The sequence below is a fragment of the Oryctolagus cuniculus genome, chromosome 1 (genome assembly GCF_051225735.1).
Source record: "Oryctolagus cuniculus isolate XC-2025 breed Fujian yellow rabbit chromosome 1, ASM5122573v1, whole genome shotgun sequence".
Lineage (NCBI taxonomy): Eukaryota > Metazoa > Chordata > Mammalia > Lagomorpha > Leporidae > Oryctolagus > Oryctolagus cuniculus.
In genome coordinates, this window is record NC_142867.1 from 209,300,501 (window position 1) to 209,318,433 (window position 17,933).

At 40.1% G+C, this 17,933-nt stretch overlaps 1 protein-coding gene across 6 annotated transcripts in view; it reads left to right on the top strand.

Annotated features, from left to right (window-relative positions):
• SLC44A1 (solute carrier family 44 member 1) overlaps window positions 1-17,933 on the top strand; it is a 227,171-nt gene that overhangs the window by 63,773 nt on the left and 145,465 nt on the right. For all 6 annotated transcript variants that reach the window (XM_051855994.3, XM_051855997.3, XM_051855996.3 and 3 more), the window contains one exon: window positions 4,743-4,885. In XM_051855994.3, coding sequence (XP_051711954.2) covers window positions 4,743-4,885 — 143 coding nt within the window. The remainder of the gene's footprint in view (window positions 1-4,742; window positions 4,886-17,933) is intronic.

Consider the following 17,933-nt stretch of genomic DNA (forward strand, 5'->3'; position numbering starts at 1 on the left):
CCAGGAGCTTCTTCCTGGTTTCCCACGTGGGTGCAGGGGCCCAAACACCTGGGCCATCTTCCACTGCTTTCCCAGGCCACAGCAGAGAGCTGGACTGGAAGAGGAGCAGCCAGGACTAGAACCGGCACCCATATGGGATGCCAGTGCCGCAGGTGGAGGATTAACCTGTTGCACGGCGCCGCCCCTGCATCAGACCTTCTAATCCTACCGGATCTGCTGGGTCCTAATAGCCTTTTTGTCTGAGGGTTCGCAGAAGATGAGGAACAAAAGCCAAATGTTACTCCAAAGTTTTATAAATCAATAAGTAGGAGATTGACTCCAAGCACTTTTGAGAAATCAGATGGACAGAAGTAAACATGGTGGTATTTGGGAAAAGAAAATCAGTTTCTAATTTCATTAATCCCTGGGAGAAGGCAGTAGCATCACTCTTCTTTCCCTATCTTTTTATTTGGAAACTTTTTTTTAAGATTTATTTTATTTATTTATTTGAAAGACAGAGTTACAGAGGGAAAGGGGTAGAGGCAGAGAGAAAAATCTTCCATCTTCTTCACTCCCCAAATGGCCACAACAGCCGGGGCTGAGCCCGGCAGAAGCCAGGAGCCAGGAGCTTTCCGGGTCTCCTACACAGGTGCAGGGGCCCAAGTATTTGGGCCATCTCCCAATCCTTCCCCAAGCGCTTAAGCAGGGAGCTGGATCAAAAGTGAACCAGGGGCTGGTGCTGTGGCGCACTAGGTTAATCCTCCGCCTGAGGCGCTGGCATCCCATATGGGCGCCAGTTCTAGTCCGGGTTGCTCCTCTTCCGGTCCAGCTCTCTGCTGTGGCCCGGAAGGGCAGTGAAGGATGGCCCAAGTGCTTGGGCCCTGCACCCGCATGGGAGACTGGGAGGAAGCACCTGGCTCCTGGCTTTGGATCGGCGCAGCTCCTGCTGTTGTGGCCACTTAGGGAGTGAAACAGCGGAAGGAAGACCTTTCTCTCTGTCTCTCTCTCTCACACTGTCTATAACTCTGTCAAATAAATAAATAAAATCTAAAAAAAAAAAAAAAAAAAAAAAAAATGTGAATCAGCCAGGTCTCCAAGTGGTGCCTGTATGGGAGGCCAGTGCTGTAGGCAGCAGTTTAACTCACTACACCACAGCAGCGGCCCCTATTTGCCATATTCATAAATGCCCCTCAACCCACCCCACATCCCCAAACTAAACTAAGCCCTTCTGCCTTGCTGAGTTGCTTAGTAAAGGCTCTAGGTGTGAAATCCAAACATGCTTGAGAAATAAGTGTGTCTTATTTTTTGACTAATAGTGAATGAAAGTGAATAAAAGCTCTCAAGTAGAACTAGACCTTGTGCTAGGAAAGGAGAATAAACACAGTTTATTCATTAGCAAATTGGCTTTCTCCCTCTTCGGTATTATTAGTTGCTGGGTCTTACCACTGACCCACCACCCCTGTATGCCTTTATTTGATTCAAATCACCTCCTGTTGTTGAGTATATTTTTCTGCTTCTCCTCTCTCTCAAAATAGCTGTCCTGAAAGCACTTCAGCAGCTCAGTCATTTTAAGATTTTAGCCCTGTTTCTTTTCTTACTAAAAGGCTTACTCCCTCTCAAGTGATTGCTTCCTACCACATGCTCATAAAAGCTTTCCTCATTCCCCTTATCATTTGCTTCATTAATGTGATTTTCTTCTGTTGAATGCCTTTTTCCTCTCCTCTCTGTGGAGCCGTTAAACTATGAAGTGTATTCTGTAAAGTTCCTCTTACCCTATTTTAATTTCATGTGCAACATTTTTTTCTTCTCTGAAATCCTGCATTTGGATTAGAATTTTTCTTTTTAAGCAGATTGTGTTTTTAATTATATCTGGCCTAGTTCCACATTGCCAGTGCTTGTACCATATGGGAGGTTCCTAGGATTATAGTCATGGTTTCTTCCCATCTTATTAGTTTACTGTTCTCTTTCCTTTCCCCACCATGAGCTTTCTCAGCCTCTCTACACTGATGCTTCTGGAAGCTACTTAGAAGTTTCAGTGGCTTAAGTGAAAATATGTCAGTGTCCCATTTTAGCATATATATGTTACATTTGTAATTTGTACCCTTCCTGCATCCCAGAGAGATGTGAGGCAACCATGAAAAAGAAAAACATCCACATGTCCAACAGCGCTGTTAAAAATAGTCAGAAAGGGAAATCAGAAACTGTTTAAAAGAATCCGTATCATAACATACTTACCAACATAAGAAGAAAATTCTATAACAAGTGAAAGAAGACCATAACTTTTTAATTATGCAGTGGGTTTGCTATTTTAGACTAGTAGTAAAAGAAGATTCAAATTGTGGTATGAAAATATTTTTGTGTAGTAACAAAACTACGAACATTATTTCTCACTTTTTCCCCTAGAAATTTTTGTCCTAAAATAGAGAATCAAAGGGGTTTTGTTTTTGTTGGTCTCCAATTACTGTTACTAAACTCGTTAGTCTGAGTTTCCCATTCAAGTTTACCACCAAGGCTACTACTTACTGGTCATGTGCCATGAACCAGACATTCAGCTAGGGATTCATGTTACCTCATTTAGTCCTCACTGTTAGGCTGTGAGATAGTTGGTGCTGCCCGGTGTTAGAAGTGAAGAGGGAACAGAGTCTAAGGTAATTGGATCCAAGTTACACAGGAAATAAGTGGTAAAGTAAGGGTTTGAACCCAGGTCTTTCTGAATATTAAGTCCATTCCTTTTCTATTACTCTGTGATGCTTCTTGATGCAGAAATGTGTTAGAAAGGATGTAAGCTTTCTCATATCTACCTCCTTTTAAGTTTTGTTCAGTGCAAGTGTACCTAATTTGGGGTCCAAGAATATGCTTAGCATAGTATGCTGATTTGATGTGGCAGATTAATTTTTTTTCATGTTTTAGTATTGGACTGAAGTTATGAGGTAGGACGGACTGCCCTTAAGTATCCTTGGAGGAGTCAGGAGAGGGTGAGCGGGGCAACAGGTTGAGTGTGAATGAGTAAGTACTGACCAGCTATGCCTAACTATAGTGCTAGCCGTTAGCTACTGCTTTGAGGAGAAAGACTGATATTTCCTGAGACATACACTTTATGTGTGTTATCTCATATCATTCTTGCAACAGCCTTTGTGGTAAATGGTTTTAGCTTTAACTTATAGATGAGTGAACTGAGGTATAGAGAAATAAGCATGTTTGTCCAAGGTCACTGAGTAAAACATGGAGTCATCAGTATTCTGTTGATAATGTAGGTTTATCCAACCCCAAAGCCCTTACACATGTTCTTGTATCTAGCAATATTCATAATAATAGCTTAAATTTATTGAGCTCTTACTGTGTGCAAGACATATCAAGACATATTTCTTATCACATCAATGGACTTTGTCATTTAATCCTTAAGTAAGAATATTCTAGGAAGCTACATACTTAGTATTTCCATTTTACAGGTGAGTAAATTGAGGCAGAAAGTTGAAGTAACTTGGTCAGAAGCAGAAGAGAAAATAGTAGGAGGTCAGGGGTAGCCTCTACTGAGTCTCCGTGTTCACAATGTAGTAGTTTTAAGAAGCTTCTACCATGTAGAATCATGCTTTCTACTCTTGCTTCTCACCTCCCTTACCTGCACAATGAAAGTAGAGGGGTTCTTCAGAAAAAAGGAATTTGTGTACCTTTTTTAGGTAAGTATATTAAGTAGAAAATACTTTTCTCTAAAGAATTGCGTGTGGATATAGTGTGGGACTATGATTTTGCAGGGCTATTTAGATAAGTATTCCTAATGATATTTATCTGTGATGAATTAAGCAGTGATAATCTCTTTATTTTTACTCACATTACTAAAGATAACAAAAACAACCTTTTGATGAACAGTTTACAAGAATATTTCTTAATCCCAGTCTTTTCCCCCAATACAATCAGTTTATCAGTAGTGATTCACTTTATTTCCAGTAGCCTGCAATTGAGTGTGGGCCTTGTTTTGATCAGATCATTGCTTGGCTTAGCAAGCATGATATGGTTCTACTTTTTGCCTTTGGCACTGTGATGAAGCATATTCTCCTGAAACGAAGTATGCTTTGTGGAGCACAAAGCCAGGGCCTTGCATACTCTCCGTCAGCAATAGTTAGAGCATGGCAGTGCTTCGTTACATAATTCTTTCATGTCTGTGTAGCTTTATTGCAGCAAAGAAGCAGAAGAGTTGAGTGCACTGAAGTGATTGATAATGATTCTAAACCCATGTACCAATTGTTCTTCGAATTTTCCACTCTTATCCTTTGATGCTATTCATTTAACAGTGCCCCTTTACAGTGAAATAAAACTAAAGAATGAAGAATGTTGGGTTTGATTTTATGTCTGAGCTTTCCTAGCCTCTATGGCCTTGGATGGCTTATTGAACCTCTCTAGGCCTGTCTCCTCATCATAAGGATTAGAGAAAATGTATGATAAGAACCTGGTACAGAGCCTGGAATAGCGCAGATGTTCAATATGGAGAAGTTGCCTTTATTATTATTATTATCATAATAAAATGTGAAGATGATCTAATGATGCAAAAGCTTGTTTGTTTTATTATGATAGTAAATAGTGTTTCCCTGTGGACTTTGTGCTGATCATATGTAATCTGAGGAAAACAGTAGAATAGTGTTTGCAATAAGGAAAGATAGCTCTTTGTTCCCTTGAACAGACAAAAGTTGTTCATTGTTGTGTCAAGTAGTGACTGTTGCTATTGAAATGGTTTATTTGTATTTTTTTTTTTTCTGTTTCTTTCCTAGGGATTTATTTGTGGCTTCTCAGTAGCAACAGGTGCAGCAGCAAGACTAGTGTCAGGATACGACAGCTATGGAAATATCTGTGGGCAGAAAAATGCAAAGTTGGAAGCAATACCAAACAGTGGTATGGACCACACCCAGCGGAAGTGAGTAGACTGTTGCTGAATGGTGAACACAAACCGTTGAAGGGGGCACAGAGAAAAATCCTGCTTTTTTAAAACTGCTTTAAAGATAATATCTTACTGAATATTATTTTTATATGACTTTGGGTATTTTTAATTTTTGTTTCTTCATTATATACTTGAATCATTCCTGTTTTCAGTTTTCAAATTTTGTCCAGGAAACAAAATCAGCTATTATGTAAATTGGTCTACCTTGAGGTTTTAATAGGTAAAGGCTTGATCTGAGAGAATTACTCTTATCTTCTGTTTGCTCTTAGCCTTTAGGTTGTATACTAAGTTTTAACCCAGAACATAGCATGATTTTTTCCTGTAAGATTATACTTGGTGTCAGATGGATGATTTGAAACATTAAAATTATAAAGAAACATTGTGTGATGCATGATTTATAACTAAACATCAGTTTTCAGTTTTTAAAAGATACATTTTCCTTGTCAGACTTTAAACCATCTTGAATTCTCAACATTCATCTTTTAGATTTCATTAAATTCCTCAATTAATTGCATTTTTCTTCAAAAGAGCAGTTATTTCATTTTTAATCTATAGGGAAATATATATCATCTAGTATATTTATGTATGATGTCAGTATATTTGTTTAAACTGTATATTTATGCCCTTATCAAACTTTGTTAGACATTTCAAGTATCAAACTAGATCTTTAGAATTAACAAAAGTAATTTTAAAGTAGCAGGTTAACCAATCCAATTAAAGCACTTTATAGGAAAAGGCTAAGCAGATAAAAACATATTTTAGGTTATATGAAGCATTTTCCAGGAGTATATTATACAAAAGCTATACTTCTTATTATAAAATCTGTGCTGTTGCTGGGAAATATAAGATTAATTTGATAATTTCACAGACTTGAAGAACAAGTCAGTTGATCAATTCTCAGAGCTATTCCACTCTTTGGTGATGATAATGCAGTTCAAGCAAATAAAATTTTAAGTAATGATGATTCTTTAGATGGCATGTCATAGTCAGCAACGTATTTTACTACCCTGTATGTCCAGGATAACAGAGGCTGAGAGAGACTGAAGCGACTTTCCCAGGGTCACATGACTAGGGGGCAATTGAGTATTCCTTGCAAATTATAAGCCTTTCTTTTGATAGGCACTTACAACTTTTCAAAGTAAAAGTTGTATTCTGAGCACTTTAGAGCATGGTTTTATAAATTCTTTATGGTTGCCTCAGGAAATTAATCTAAGGTTTACACCTTGTATTATTTCTTGTGGCAAGACTACCATTCTTTTTTATTTTCTCTTTATTCTGAAATAATTTTAGACTCGCAGAAGTTGCAAAAATAGCACAGAATTCTGCAAATTTTTTTTGTAGGTGGCATCTCTTTAATGTTGATATGTGCCAAATCTGAAATATCACCATTTAGATAAATGAAAAGAGAAGAGAAGGCCTCTTTTCCTTCAGATCCACTGCTCACTTGGGTCATAATCATTTTTATGACTCCCCTCATAACTTCCTGATGTATCTAAGCACATCCTTGCCGTAAGAATTGTGTGAGTACCCCTCTTCACACTTAAACTTATGGCAGCCCATCTGGTCATGGAGCAGATTTCAAATCCTTGGCTTATGCCATGCACATTTTGAACCCATTGGAAAGAGAAACTGCTATCATTTTTAAAAAGTGAATTCTTTTCTCTGCTTATTGTACTCAAGAGCCATTTATGTAGAGCTATAGGGGAAATAGTTTCCCAAGTATAGCTGTTTCTTAATTCATATACATGTATAAATTTTATTTTCTGATCTGTATTTCATCTCTGCATTATGACTCTTTAGTACCAATCTGTCCAAATATTTCTGCCTCTAAATGGTAATTTTTTTTTTAAACAAACAGTACATTTTTAAGCATATCTGTCTCAGGTAAGTCTTTAATATATGAATTTATGTTTATCAGCTATAATGCCTTGCATCTTTTTCCTGCCAAATGTATTGGCTTCCTTCTACACTGATTTCCTCATGTTTGTTTGGCTTCGTCATGAACTCTGGACTCTTCCATAGCTATAGAGTGTTTTTATACCTGTATTAACTAACTGTTACCTTAACCTGACCTTGGTCACTTTATCTCATCCCTTCTCCTTAGCCCCTAGGATAGTACATGCTACTTACTAGGACCTCAATATATATTTATTGAACAAACACACAAATAAATCCTGTAAGGTCTTGAATACAACTCTTTCATGCCTTCTCGTTTCCTAACATGGCTAAATTCTACTCATCCTCAGCCTTAGCGTAAATGTCACATTTTAGAGAAGTCACTTTTGATCTCATCATTTAAACCAGATAGTAAAAAGTATTCTTTCATTGTGTCCTGTAATATGTGTAATTATATATTTACTATTTGATTTTTTATTAAGTATGTGTCTTTTAAGTGCCATGAGAGAAGAGGGGAGGTCTGTTTTATTCAGGGCCTACCGCAATCCCTGCAACATAGTAGGCACATGGGTAAATGCTTGTTGCATAGGTAAATAAATTTATCTCTATAGAGTATGTTCTAAGAACTGAATTGCTGAATCTGAGGTTCTGTATATTTTAAGATTAATAATGTATATTGCTGAATGACTTTCCATGAAGACTATTCCATTTATATTCCCACCAACAGTGTCTGAGGTTGCTTTACCTTTGCTAGTATTATTAGTAATTCTTTACTAATGTGATAGACCAAACAATAGTGTTTTATAGTTTTAATTTGCAAGTCTTTGATTATTAATGAGTGTGAACCTTTTCCCCCAACATGTTTGTTAGCCTCTCAGGAAGACTGTTGTGCTAACAAATCTATTCTTGGTCTATCTCTAATCCCTGTATCCTTTATACTGTGATAGGATTAAGTTCTTCAACACAGGGCTTTTATTTTGTCATTTCCCTGTTTGAGAGCCTTTCCTTTAGTGTTGCTGTCTATGGTATAAAAGATGAGCCCACTCAACCCCCACTGTTCCAGGACTCCTACAATCTGAACCCATTTCACCTGTTCAGTCTTTTCTCTCTGCTCCTCAGTGTGATATCATTATTGTCCTTGACATTCAATTGATTCTACCTCTGTGATGTTCTTTCTACCTGTCTGCCAATCTGAATTTGTAAAACACTTAGGTGGATCTCATAACATAACCTCTTCATGAAACATTTCAATATTAATCATATCCCATCGTGAGCTTTCCTTTACTTTGATTACCTGAACTTCCCTGAGTCCTAGTTGTTATTCTATTGCCTTCTGTTTTCTAATTATATTGTGTGTTTCTCATCTGTCTATTAATTATCTCGTGCTAGGTAACAATATAAATTTAGGAGCTTAAAAGAAGACACATTTATTATCTCAGTTTCTGTGGGTCAGGAAGCTGGATGTATCTTGCATAGGTTTTAGCTGTCGAGTCTCCCACAAGGCTGCAGTCAGGTGGTCAGCTAAGGCTGAGGTTTCATCTAAGGCTCAACAGAAGGATCTCCTGGCATCCCGTATGGGTGCTGGTTCTAGTCCCTACTGCTTCTCTTCCGATCCAGCTTTCTGCTATGGCCTGAGATAGCAGTAGAAGATGGCCCAAGTCCTTGGGCCCCTGCACCCGTGTGGGAGACCTGGAAGAAGCTCCTGGCTTTGGATTGGCGCAAGCAACTTTGGCCGTTGCGGCCATCTGGGGAGTGAACCAGTGGATGGAAGGCCTCTCTCTCTGTCTCTACTTTTCTCTATAACTCAGTCTTTCAAATAAATAAAATAAATCTTTTTTTTTTTAAAAAAAGCCCTGACTTCAAAGAGGTTATGTTAAAAAGTTGATTTTCAAGTTGGTTGCTTGAGTTGTATAGAACTTTTCTATGTAGAAACAATGCTGTGGATAAGGTTCTGAGGTTGGGTCAACAAAGTACAGTGGATAAGAATTTTTAGATTGTCTAATGTGTAACTTCTATAAAGCATCCTGTCAGATATTTGTGAGTGCCACCCTGCCCACTGACAAATGGCTTAGAATGACTTGACTTGTTTTGTAGCTGAACTATGCTGTTATTAGTACTGCAGAAAATGGGGATGACTTGTAGCCTTTTTTTTTTTTTTTTTTGCTTTTAGCTTTTTGCTTTTTTTCTGATGGTGGAAAGTGTGGTGTTGGAAACACAACTCCGATGGGCAGTTCCAAAAACATATCTCTTCCTACCTTTTGTATACTATTTTCTTATATACTATAGACATGTATAAATAGAATCTATAAGTAGCCTTAAAGTATATGTGTCAGTTTTTAGAAAGAAAATTATTATTATTAAAAGTCTTCTTGCGGGGCCAGTGCTGTGGTGCAGTGGGTTCAGCCGCTGACTGCAGCACCGACATCCCACATGGGCGCTGGTTCCAGTCCTGGCTGCTCCACTTCAGATCCAGCTCCTGTGGCCATTTGGGGAGTGAACCAGCAGATGGAAGACCTCTGTCTCTCCCTCTATTTCTCTTTCTACCTTTGCCTTTCAAATAAATAAATATATTAAAAAAAAAAAAAGTCTTCTTGGGGGCCAGCGCCATGGCTCACTTGGTTAATTGTCGCTCCCCCTCTTCGTGGAGGAACGACACTAAGCCCTGCCTAGGCTTCATATCCGAGTCACGGCACCATTATGTCGCTCCCCCTCTTCGTGGAGGAGCAACACAGGACCCTGCGCTGTTCTTTCTGTCTGCTCGGCCCTCCCCGGGTTTGCTGCTGGTTCTTCCCGGGTTGGCTACTATCCCTTCCACCTCCGTGGAAGGGCAGTTCCCCCTGGCCGCATTCCCCACTTCCGCAGGGGAGCGGCACACCGTCGGCCGGCTCTTCTCGGGGGCTGCACAGGTGTTCCCTCAGCTAGATGTTCCCCATAGATGTTTCTGGTGCATGCCGTCTCTCTCCTCCTTTATAGTCCTCCTCCGCCAATCCCAACTTGGCTGCCCACACGCCGAGTACGCTGCTCTCCTCCAATCAGGAGCAAGTCCTACAGTTTATTGGCTGAACTGGAGGCAGCTGCGTAGAAGCTGTTTTCTCCTCTCCCAGCGCCATATTGTGGGAGAGCAGATGCATAGAATAAGTCTTAATTCCAGTAACTCAGTCTAGTCCGGATTGCTCCCCACAGTTAATCCTCCGCCTGTGGTGCTGGCATCCCATATGGGTACCGGGTTCTAGTCCCGGTTGCTCCTCTTCCAGTCCATCTCTCTGCTGTGGCCCGGGAAGGCAGTGGAGGATGGCCCAAGTGCTTGGGCCCCTGCACCCGCATGGGAGACCAGGAGGAAGCACCTGGCTCCTGGCTTCAGATCGGCATATCTCCAGCCATAGCGGCCATTTGGAGGGGTGAACCAACGGAAGGAAGACCTTTCTCTCTATCTCTCTCTCTCACTGTCTAACTCTGCCTGTCCAAAAAAAAAAAAAAAAAAAAAAAGTATTCCTAGAAAGGAAGACTTCTATGTTCTGTATTAATTTGGACAGAGCAAGAATGCTCTCATTTAGTTCTGAGATACCTGTATTAGTAGACATGGGAACTATTCTGGGACAAAAGGTCTAGTTTTGTTCACCTTTTGGACAACATAGGCCCCAGGAGTGGATTGAAGTGGAGGTGCTGTGCTTCTGTGATAGACATTCCCATATCCTGGGAAGGGAGACGTTGAGGATAAGTAGGGAACTGCTTCTAATATTTTGGATTTGAGTGTCATAGCAGTATTAGAACTCTAGTCTCCCACTCTGTAAACCCTGCTAACACAGAGCTTAGTGTCCACTTTGTTTGATACTCCAGGAGTTTTGAGTGTATCTTACTAATATTGATTTTTCCATAGTGGTTCTATACATATATTTTGCACAAATCTAGTTTTTTTTTTATGTTTTGTCTCTCCTCAAAAGAAGCCATTTAAAGTCCCAATCATGAATAAAGATCTGTGGCCCTAAAATGTCTCAAATTTCAGATAACTTGGGTTAACAGGGTGTGAAGGAACTGGAGGTCTGAGGAGGGTGATGGCCTCCATTTTGGGCACAAACTGTGGCAGAGGCATTTTATTTGAGACCTTTTCCAATTTTCTACAACACCTGCAGAATACCCAGTGAGAACAGGCAACAGTATGAGTTCTGCTTTTTTTCTCCATTGTTCTCATTCCCCAGAAGCCCCCAGTGTAGAATGTTTATGCCGGAAGGGCCCTTGAAACCATCGAGCACCTTTACTTTACAGGGGAAGAACCTGGGATCTAGGAAACCTGAGTGGTTGATGCAGACAGGTAATGGCAGACGGTTGCTCTACGCTCGTGTCCAGCGCAGTGCTCCTTACGTGGTATATCATGCTGCCTCTGAGAGCTTAATCCTGCAGGGATCATGATTTCCCCCTTTGCAGATCTTTCCCTCCCAACATTTAAAGACGATAGAAGCTTTTTAGGGAAACATGAAGAGAAGAGGCAGGTTATATAGAGTTATAACTATAGAGAAATTTTGAAAGAAACCAAAGCACCTATACACTCTGTGAAGACTTTGAATAATTTGAAGGCAATCCATCTCTTTGTGTCCTGTCAGGTAAAGAATATGAGTTACGATGAACTGCATTATCCTTATTTCATGGTTGGACATTTTTTGATTTTTATGTTTTAAATATTTACTGAACAACACCTAGCTTCAAACTGATAATGTTACTTTTTAGTAAGATAAGTGTTTTAATTTTAGAGAAACTCTCTTTTTTCAAAAAAATATTTATTTATTATTTATTTGAAAGGCAGAGCTACAGAGAGCCAGAGGCAGAGAGAGAGGTCTTCCATCTTCTGATTCACTCCCCAGATGGATGTAATTCCTGGAGCTGAGCCAATCTGAGGACAGGAGCCAGGAGTTTCTTCCAGGTCTCCCACACGGGTGCAGGGGCCCAAGGGCTTGGGCCATCTTCTACTGCTTTCTCAGGCCTTAGCAGAGAGCTAGAGGAAGTGGAGCATCCGGGACTCGAACTGGCACCCATATGGGACTCCAGTACTGCAGGTGGCAGCTTTACCCGCTACACCACAGCGCCGGCCCCTAGAACAACTCTCTATTAAAGCTTGGAGTGGGGCTGGCACTGTGGCATAGTGGGTAAAGCCGCCACCTGCAGTGCTGGCATCTCATATGGGTGCCAGTACAGGTCCCAGCTGCCACTTCTGATCCAGCTCCCTGCTATTGCCTGAGAAAGCAGTGTGGAATGAGAAGGCCATGCCAAGGTGGCCCCTGGCAAGCGAGTGTCAGTTACTCAGGAATGGCTTTGAAACCCACCTGGCAACGGAGCCTGCCTGGCAACAGGCTGTGATTGGTTGGGGCATAGACGGCCCCTTGACCAGATTGGCTGGTCTTGACTATATAAGATGTTGTTCCAACTGTAATAAACGAGTCTGCGGGCTGCTCACCTCAAGCCTGCTTTCACCCGACTCCTGGGGTCTGTGCGGTGACTCTACGCCTCTTGCCCCCACCACGCTGCTCCTCTCAGAAACGAATCCACTGCAACATTGTTGAGAAATCAACAGCTACAGGAGACCTGGAAGAAGCTCCTGGTTCCTGGCTTTGGATTGGCACAGCTCCGGACATTGCATCCAGTTGGGGAGTGAACCAGAGGATGGAAGACCTTGCTCTCTCTCTCTCTGTCTCTCTCTCTCTGCCTTTCCTTGTCTCTCTGTGTAACTCTTTGAAATAAATAAAAAAAATATTAAAAAGAAAAAAAACTTGGAGTTACATAGGTTTAGTGTCTCTGGTTAAATCTACCCCTTAGTTGCTAATTATGTTATTAACTTGTGTAAAGAATTATTTATGGGATTGGTAGTAATATTGTACTAACATTAAGTTTATCTTCTATCCTTCAGTTATTTTTTCTTAAGATTTTATTTATTTATTTGAGAGGTAGATTTGCAGTGAGAAGGAGAGTCAGAAAGGTCTTCCATCCACTGGTTCACTCCCCAACTGATTGCAATGGCCAGAACTGAGCTGATCTGAAGCCAGGAGCTAGGAGCTTCTTCTGGGTTTCCCACACTGATGCAAAGGCCTAAGCATTTGGGCCTTTTTCTACTGCTATCCCAGACCACAGCAGAGCTGGATCAGAAGAGGAGCAGCTGGGATGTGAACCGGTGTCTATAACCGGCTTAGCTTACTATGCCACAGCACCAGCCCCAATCCTTGAATTATTGATAAGTTTTCTGAGCTTTTCCCAGTATTTAAATATCTTAGGAAGAATATTTTTCTTTAATTAGCCTGTGTATAAAACATACCTCTTTGAAGACTTTATAGAGTTTCCATATCTCGTTGTGCATATCTGTCTCTGGAAAAGAAATAGAAAAAAAATACAAGATAAAATTTACTAAAATTCTTGCTTTGAGAGTCCTCTTATCACCTAAGAACTGTTTTTCATGTTCTGTGACTAGGACTTATTTCTGTTACTCCCAATGACTTAAGTCAGTTTGCTATTTACTGAATGACTATCCTTTGACATTCTTGAAAATTCGGTTATTCTATTTAGCCATTGTATGCTAAATATTGAAAACAAGTTGTATGCTAAAGACCTCTTTTAGGATTAGTAAAATAAGAAAATAAATGGTGAAAGAAGTTTGGTTAAATTCATTCATTCATTCATGGACTATTTCTCTTCACCATCTTCTTTGTGTTTGGCTCTTGAAGTTATACACTTGAGAAAAATAAGCACTTTTTTATCTCATGGAGATGACCATTTCGTGGAGAAAACAGAACTTAGTAAAATTATCATGCAATCCCAAATTATTACAACTATAGAAAATGTTATATAGAGAGCAGTATAGAGCATGAGAGAGGTTATGGGACACTTGCCAAGTCTGAGGCTTTATGAAGCCAGTAAAAGTGATGCTGCAGAAGAATGTCCGTTAGCATAGAATATCTGCATAAAGTTGTTAAGGAAAATAATACATTATAAAGCAGTGTGTAGCATGGTGTATTTATATGTGTAAAAAATACACGGTAAAAAAGTATAATATATATTACCTGAGCAATGAAAAACATTAAAAAGTATAAAACACACTCACAATTCCTGTTCTCAAAGAGCTTGCATTCTAGTAAGGAAGACAAAATACACAGAAAAATTAAGACAATGCAATGTGAAACATCTTGTAAAATTGTTGTCAATAGAAAACTGGATAAATCCAGTTTCCTGGGTTCCTAACAGCCAACTGCTGGTGAGAGAAAAGTAAGGCAATTTGATGGTATGACTGGAATCACAATTTTATTAGTTTTCTGTTGCTGGAACAACTTTCCAAAATTAATGGCTTCAAACAACAGAGTTCTATGAATCAGAAGTCTGTACACAGTGTAGCTTAGCTGGTTTTTTGCTCCAAGTCACTCAGTCCTGAAATCAGTTTCAGCAGGGCTGTGATGTTTTCTTGAGGTTCTTAGGAATGAATCCTCTTCCAAAGTCATTGAGGTGTTGCCAAAATTAAGTTCCATGTGGCTGTAGGACTGAGTCCCAGTAGGGTTAGTGGGATGTGGCTTCTAGACAGGACTTACATTCTACCAGGGGAGAGTAAAATAATGCAGGTCTGTGGAAGGAAAGTACATATTATTGTGATTGGAAGAAAGCTGGTGAAGGGTAGTGGGTTTGGGGACTGAGAAGTGGTTCCAAGAGTCCATCTTCTAGTGAAGTTGGAGTTCTAATTAAAATGCCAAGCTTGTCTTGCTGGATGACGAATAGTCAGGGCTGAATCAACAGGTTGGAGTTCTCTTAGGCTATGTTAAAACAATGTAAAGACTGGCACGCCGGTGCCGCGGCTCACTAGGCTAATCCTCCGCCTTGCAGCGCCGGCACACCCCGGGTTCTAGTCCCGGTCAGGGCGCTGGATTCTGTCCCGGTTGCCCTTCTTCCAGGCCAGCTCTCTGCTGTGGCCAGGGAGTGCAGTGGAGGATGGCCCAGGTCCTTGGGCCCTGCACCCCATGGGAGACCAGGATAAGTACCTGGCTCCTGCCATTGGATCAGCGTGGTGCACCGGCCACAGCGGGCCGGCCGCAGCGGCCATTGGAGGGTGAACCAACGGCAAAGGAAGACCTTTGTCTCTCTCACTGTCCACTCTGCCTATCAAAAAAAAAAAAAAAAAAAAAAAAAAAGACTGGCACATAACGGAAGGTGGTCCCGGCTCTGTTTTGTAGAGTTGCAGAAGCTTTGAGGAGGAGAGGTGATATATTTATCCACTGTGCTAATGCTGGAGTTTTACAAAGTGTTCTGCCCACCTGTTGTTGAGGTGGTATTTTGAGCAGCTCCGGTAGATCGCCTGCTTGTTCTGACACTTGCGGATAAATTTGAACAAATGGAGAGTCTTTAAGCCTTTGAAAACTTTGGCTTTGCTTTGAAGGATAGCACTCTCTCGTCAGAAATTCTGACTCCAACATTAACTGACTTACTACCTCTCCTAATTTAGCTTAACATGAAAAGGAGCAGCCTAGATGAGTGCCTCACATTTACAAGCATTCAGAAACAGAAACATTTAGTATTCTAAACAGAATCTCACTGTATTATGTGTATGATTTTTCCCTAAACTTTCCTTTTCTCTCATGGAAAATATCAGCATTGTGAAAATGATAGCTAAGATTTTAGAAGTTGATTTAGGTAAAAATTACATGTGTAAGCAAAAAAAAGTTGATTTAGGGAGGCATTTTTGGGAAATAATTTTTGTCATATTTTATAATCATTATACTCTTTAGCCTGATTTTATTTAACTTTTTATAAAGATAGTATCTATATATATTAGTGTAATTCTGCCTCTAGGATAATACTTACTATGGATAATACCACTAGCAATTTGAAAGAAGATATCTAACTACATGCTTAGAAAATGCAAGAGTTAAACAATCAAAATGTTCTGTAGATTGTAAGTAGGGGAATGAGAAGCTATTTAAAAGAACTAGATGACATGTGTGAAATAAGCCAGACACAGAATGATAAATACCGTGTGATCTCACTCATATGTGGAATCAAAGAACATTGATCTCACAGGAGTAGAGAGCAGAATTGGTGATTACCAGAGACTGGAGTGAGAAAAGTAAAGAGAAAGTTGTGCAGAGTTGGTTGATGGGTATAGAATTACAAGTAGAAAGGAGGAATAAATTTTTGTGTTCTATTACCCAGCAAGGTGACTGTAGTTAACATTAATGTATTGTGTATTTTTGAATGCTGTCACCACAGAGAAATGATACAAGTATGGAATGTTTCTGCTGATTACTGTGGTTTGATCATTACATGATGTATACATGTGCTGAAACATAAAAATATACAAAGGAGAAGCAATTTATACAAAGGATTATATTATATATATATGTAGGTAAGCAAGGATGATGAGATGGTTGGTTTCTCCTCTGTGTTACAATAGGTGTGTATATTTACCTTTGTAGTTAAACAGCTGATACATATGCTCAATCTGGAGTCTTAGTGCTTGGGTTGGTTCCAGGTTTACCTAGTACCTATAAAGATTGTTAAAAGCTTTTGTCATTATACTAAGCTGAAAGATAATGACCTTTGTAACATAGTTTGGGTAATTGTTAACCACTTCAGATATGAATTTTATGCTCCTAAGTTTGACACCTATTTATGTGGAGTACACATGACCACCCTTAATTCAATTGCAAGTTCAGGGGTTCCTCAGACCACCTTTAGGTTCAAGAGTCTGCCTAAAACTCAATCCACTGAAAGCTATTATACTCATGGCTGTGGTTTATTATAGAGAAGGGATGCTGAATGAAATCTTCCAATGAAAGAAGTACATAGAAAGGAGCTTCCATTATTCTCACCCACTGGGAGACAGGAGTAAGGTGGAATCAAAGCCCATTACTTTACTGGCCTTAATGTGTGACAATACAGAGAGTGTGGCCAACTAAGGAAGTGTACCTGAACCTTGGTGTTTAGAATTTTTTTTTTTTTTTTTTTTTTTTTTTTTTTTTTTTTTTGACAGGCAGAGTGGACAGTGAGAGAGAGAGACAGAGAGAAACGTCTTCCTTTTGCCGTTGGTTCACCCTCCAATGGCCGCCGCGGCCGGCGTGCTGCGGCCGGCGCACCGCGCTGGTGTTTAGAATTTTTACTGGGATTCCATTGTGTGCCTGATTCACTCTCTGGTCAAGTTAATGTTGTGTGACCCAAAACTCCCAGTCTACGTATTGTTGTTAATCTTTTTAGAGTGGTCAGCTCTGCCCTAAGTGTTATCTGGTCTGGCCCACCTTCATCCTAAATCACATGCTTGGAGTCTATGTCATGACCCGAGACCCCCCATGTAAACAAAGAAACTCCTATAAGGCTAAAGATTAACTCCTAGAAGCCAAGGGCAAAGTCCTGATCTCTTTCTAAGATTAAATTCTTTGTACACACTGAACTGTAGATTTTTTTTTTTTTTTTTAATTTTTGACAGGCAGAGTGGACAGTGAGAGAGAGAGAGACAGAGAGAAAGGTCTTCCTTTTTGCCATTGGTTCACCCTCCAATGGCCGCTGCGGCCAGCGCATCGCGCTGATCCGAAGCCAGGAGCCAGGTACTTATCCTGGTCTCCCATGCAGGTGCAGGGCCCAAGTACTTGGGCCATCCTCCACTGCACTCCCTGGCCACAGCAGAGAGCTAGCCTGGAAGAGGGGCAACTGGGACAGACTCTGGCGCCCCAACCGGGACTAGAACCTGGTGTACCAGCGCCACAAGGCGGAGGATTAGCCTAGTGAGCCACGGTGCCGACCAGATTAAATTTCATTTTATAAAGTGTACCTTCAAGAGGAAATTTAAATTTTTTGGTTTTATAGTTTTATTGATATATTATTTACATATGATAAAATTAAACATTTAGAGTATACAGTTTGAATTTTGTTAACTATATACAGTCATACACCTTCCCTCTTAGAAAGTTCTCAAACTCTCAGAAAATTATTTTAAAGTTAATCTTTTTTCTTATGTTCTCAGGCAACCACTGATCCATTTTTGGCCAGCATAGTTTTTCCCTTTCTAGAATGTCATATAAAATGGAATTGTACAATATATAGTGTTTTATTTTCCTTTACTACTTAGCATGATAATGTTATTAAGATCCATCCATGTTATTCAATACTTATCAGT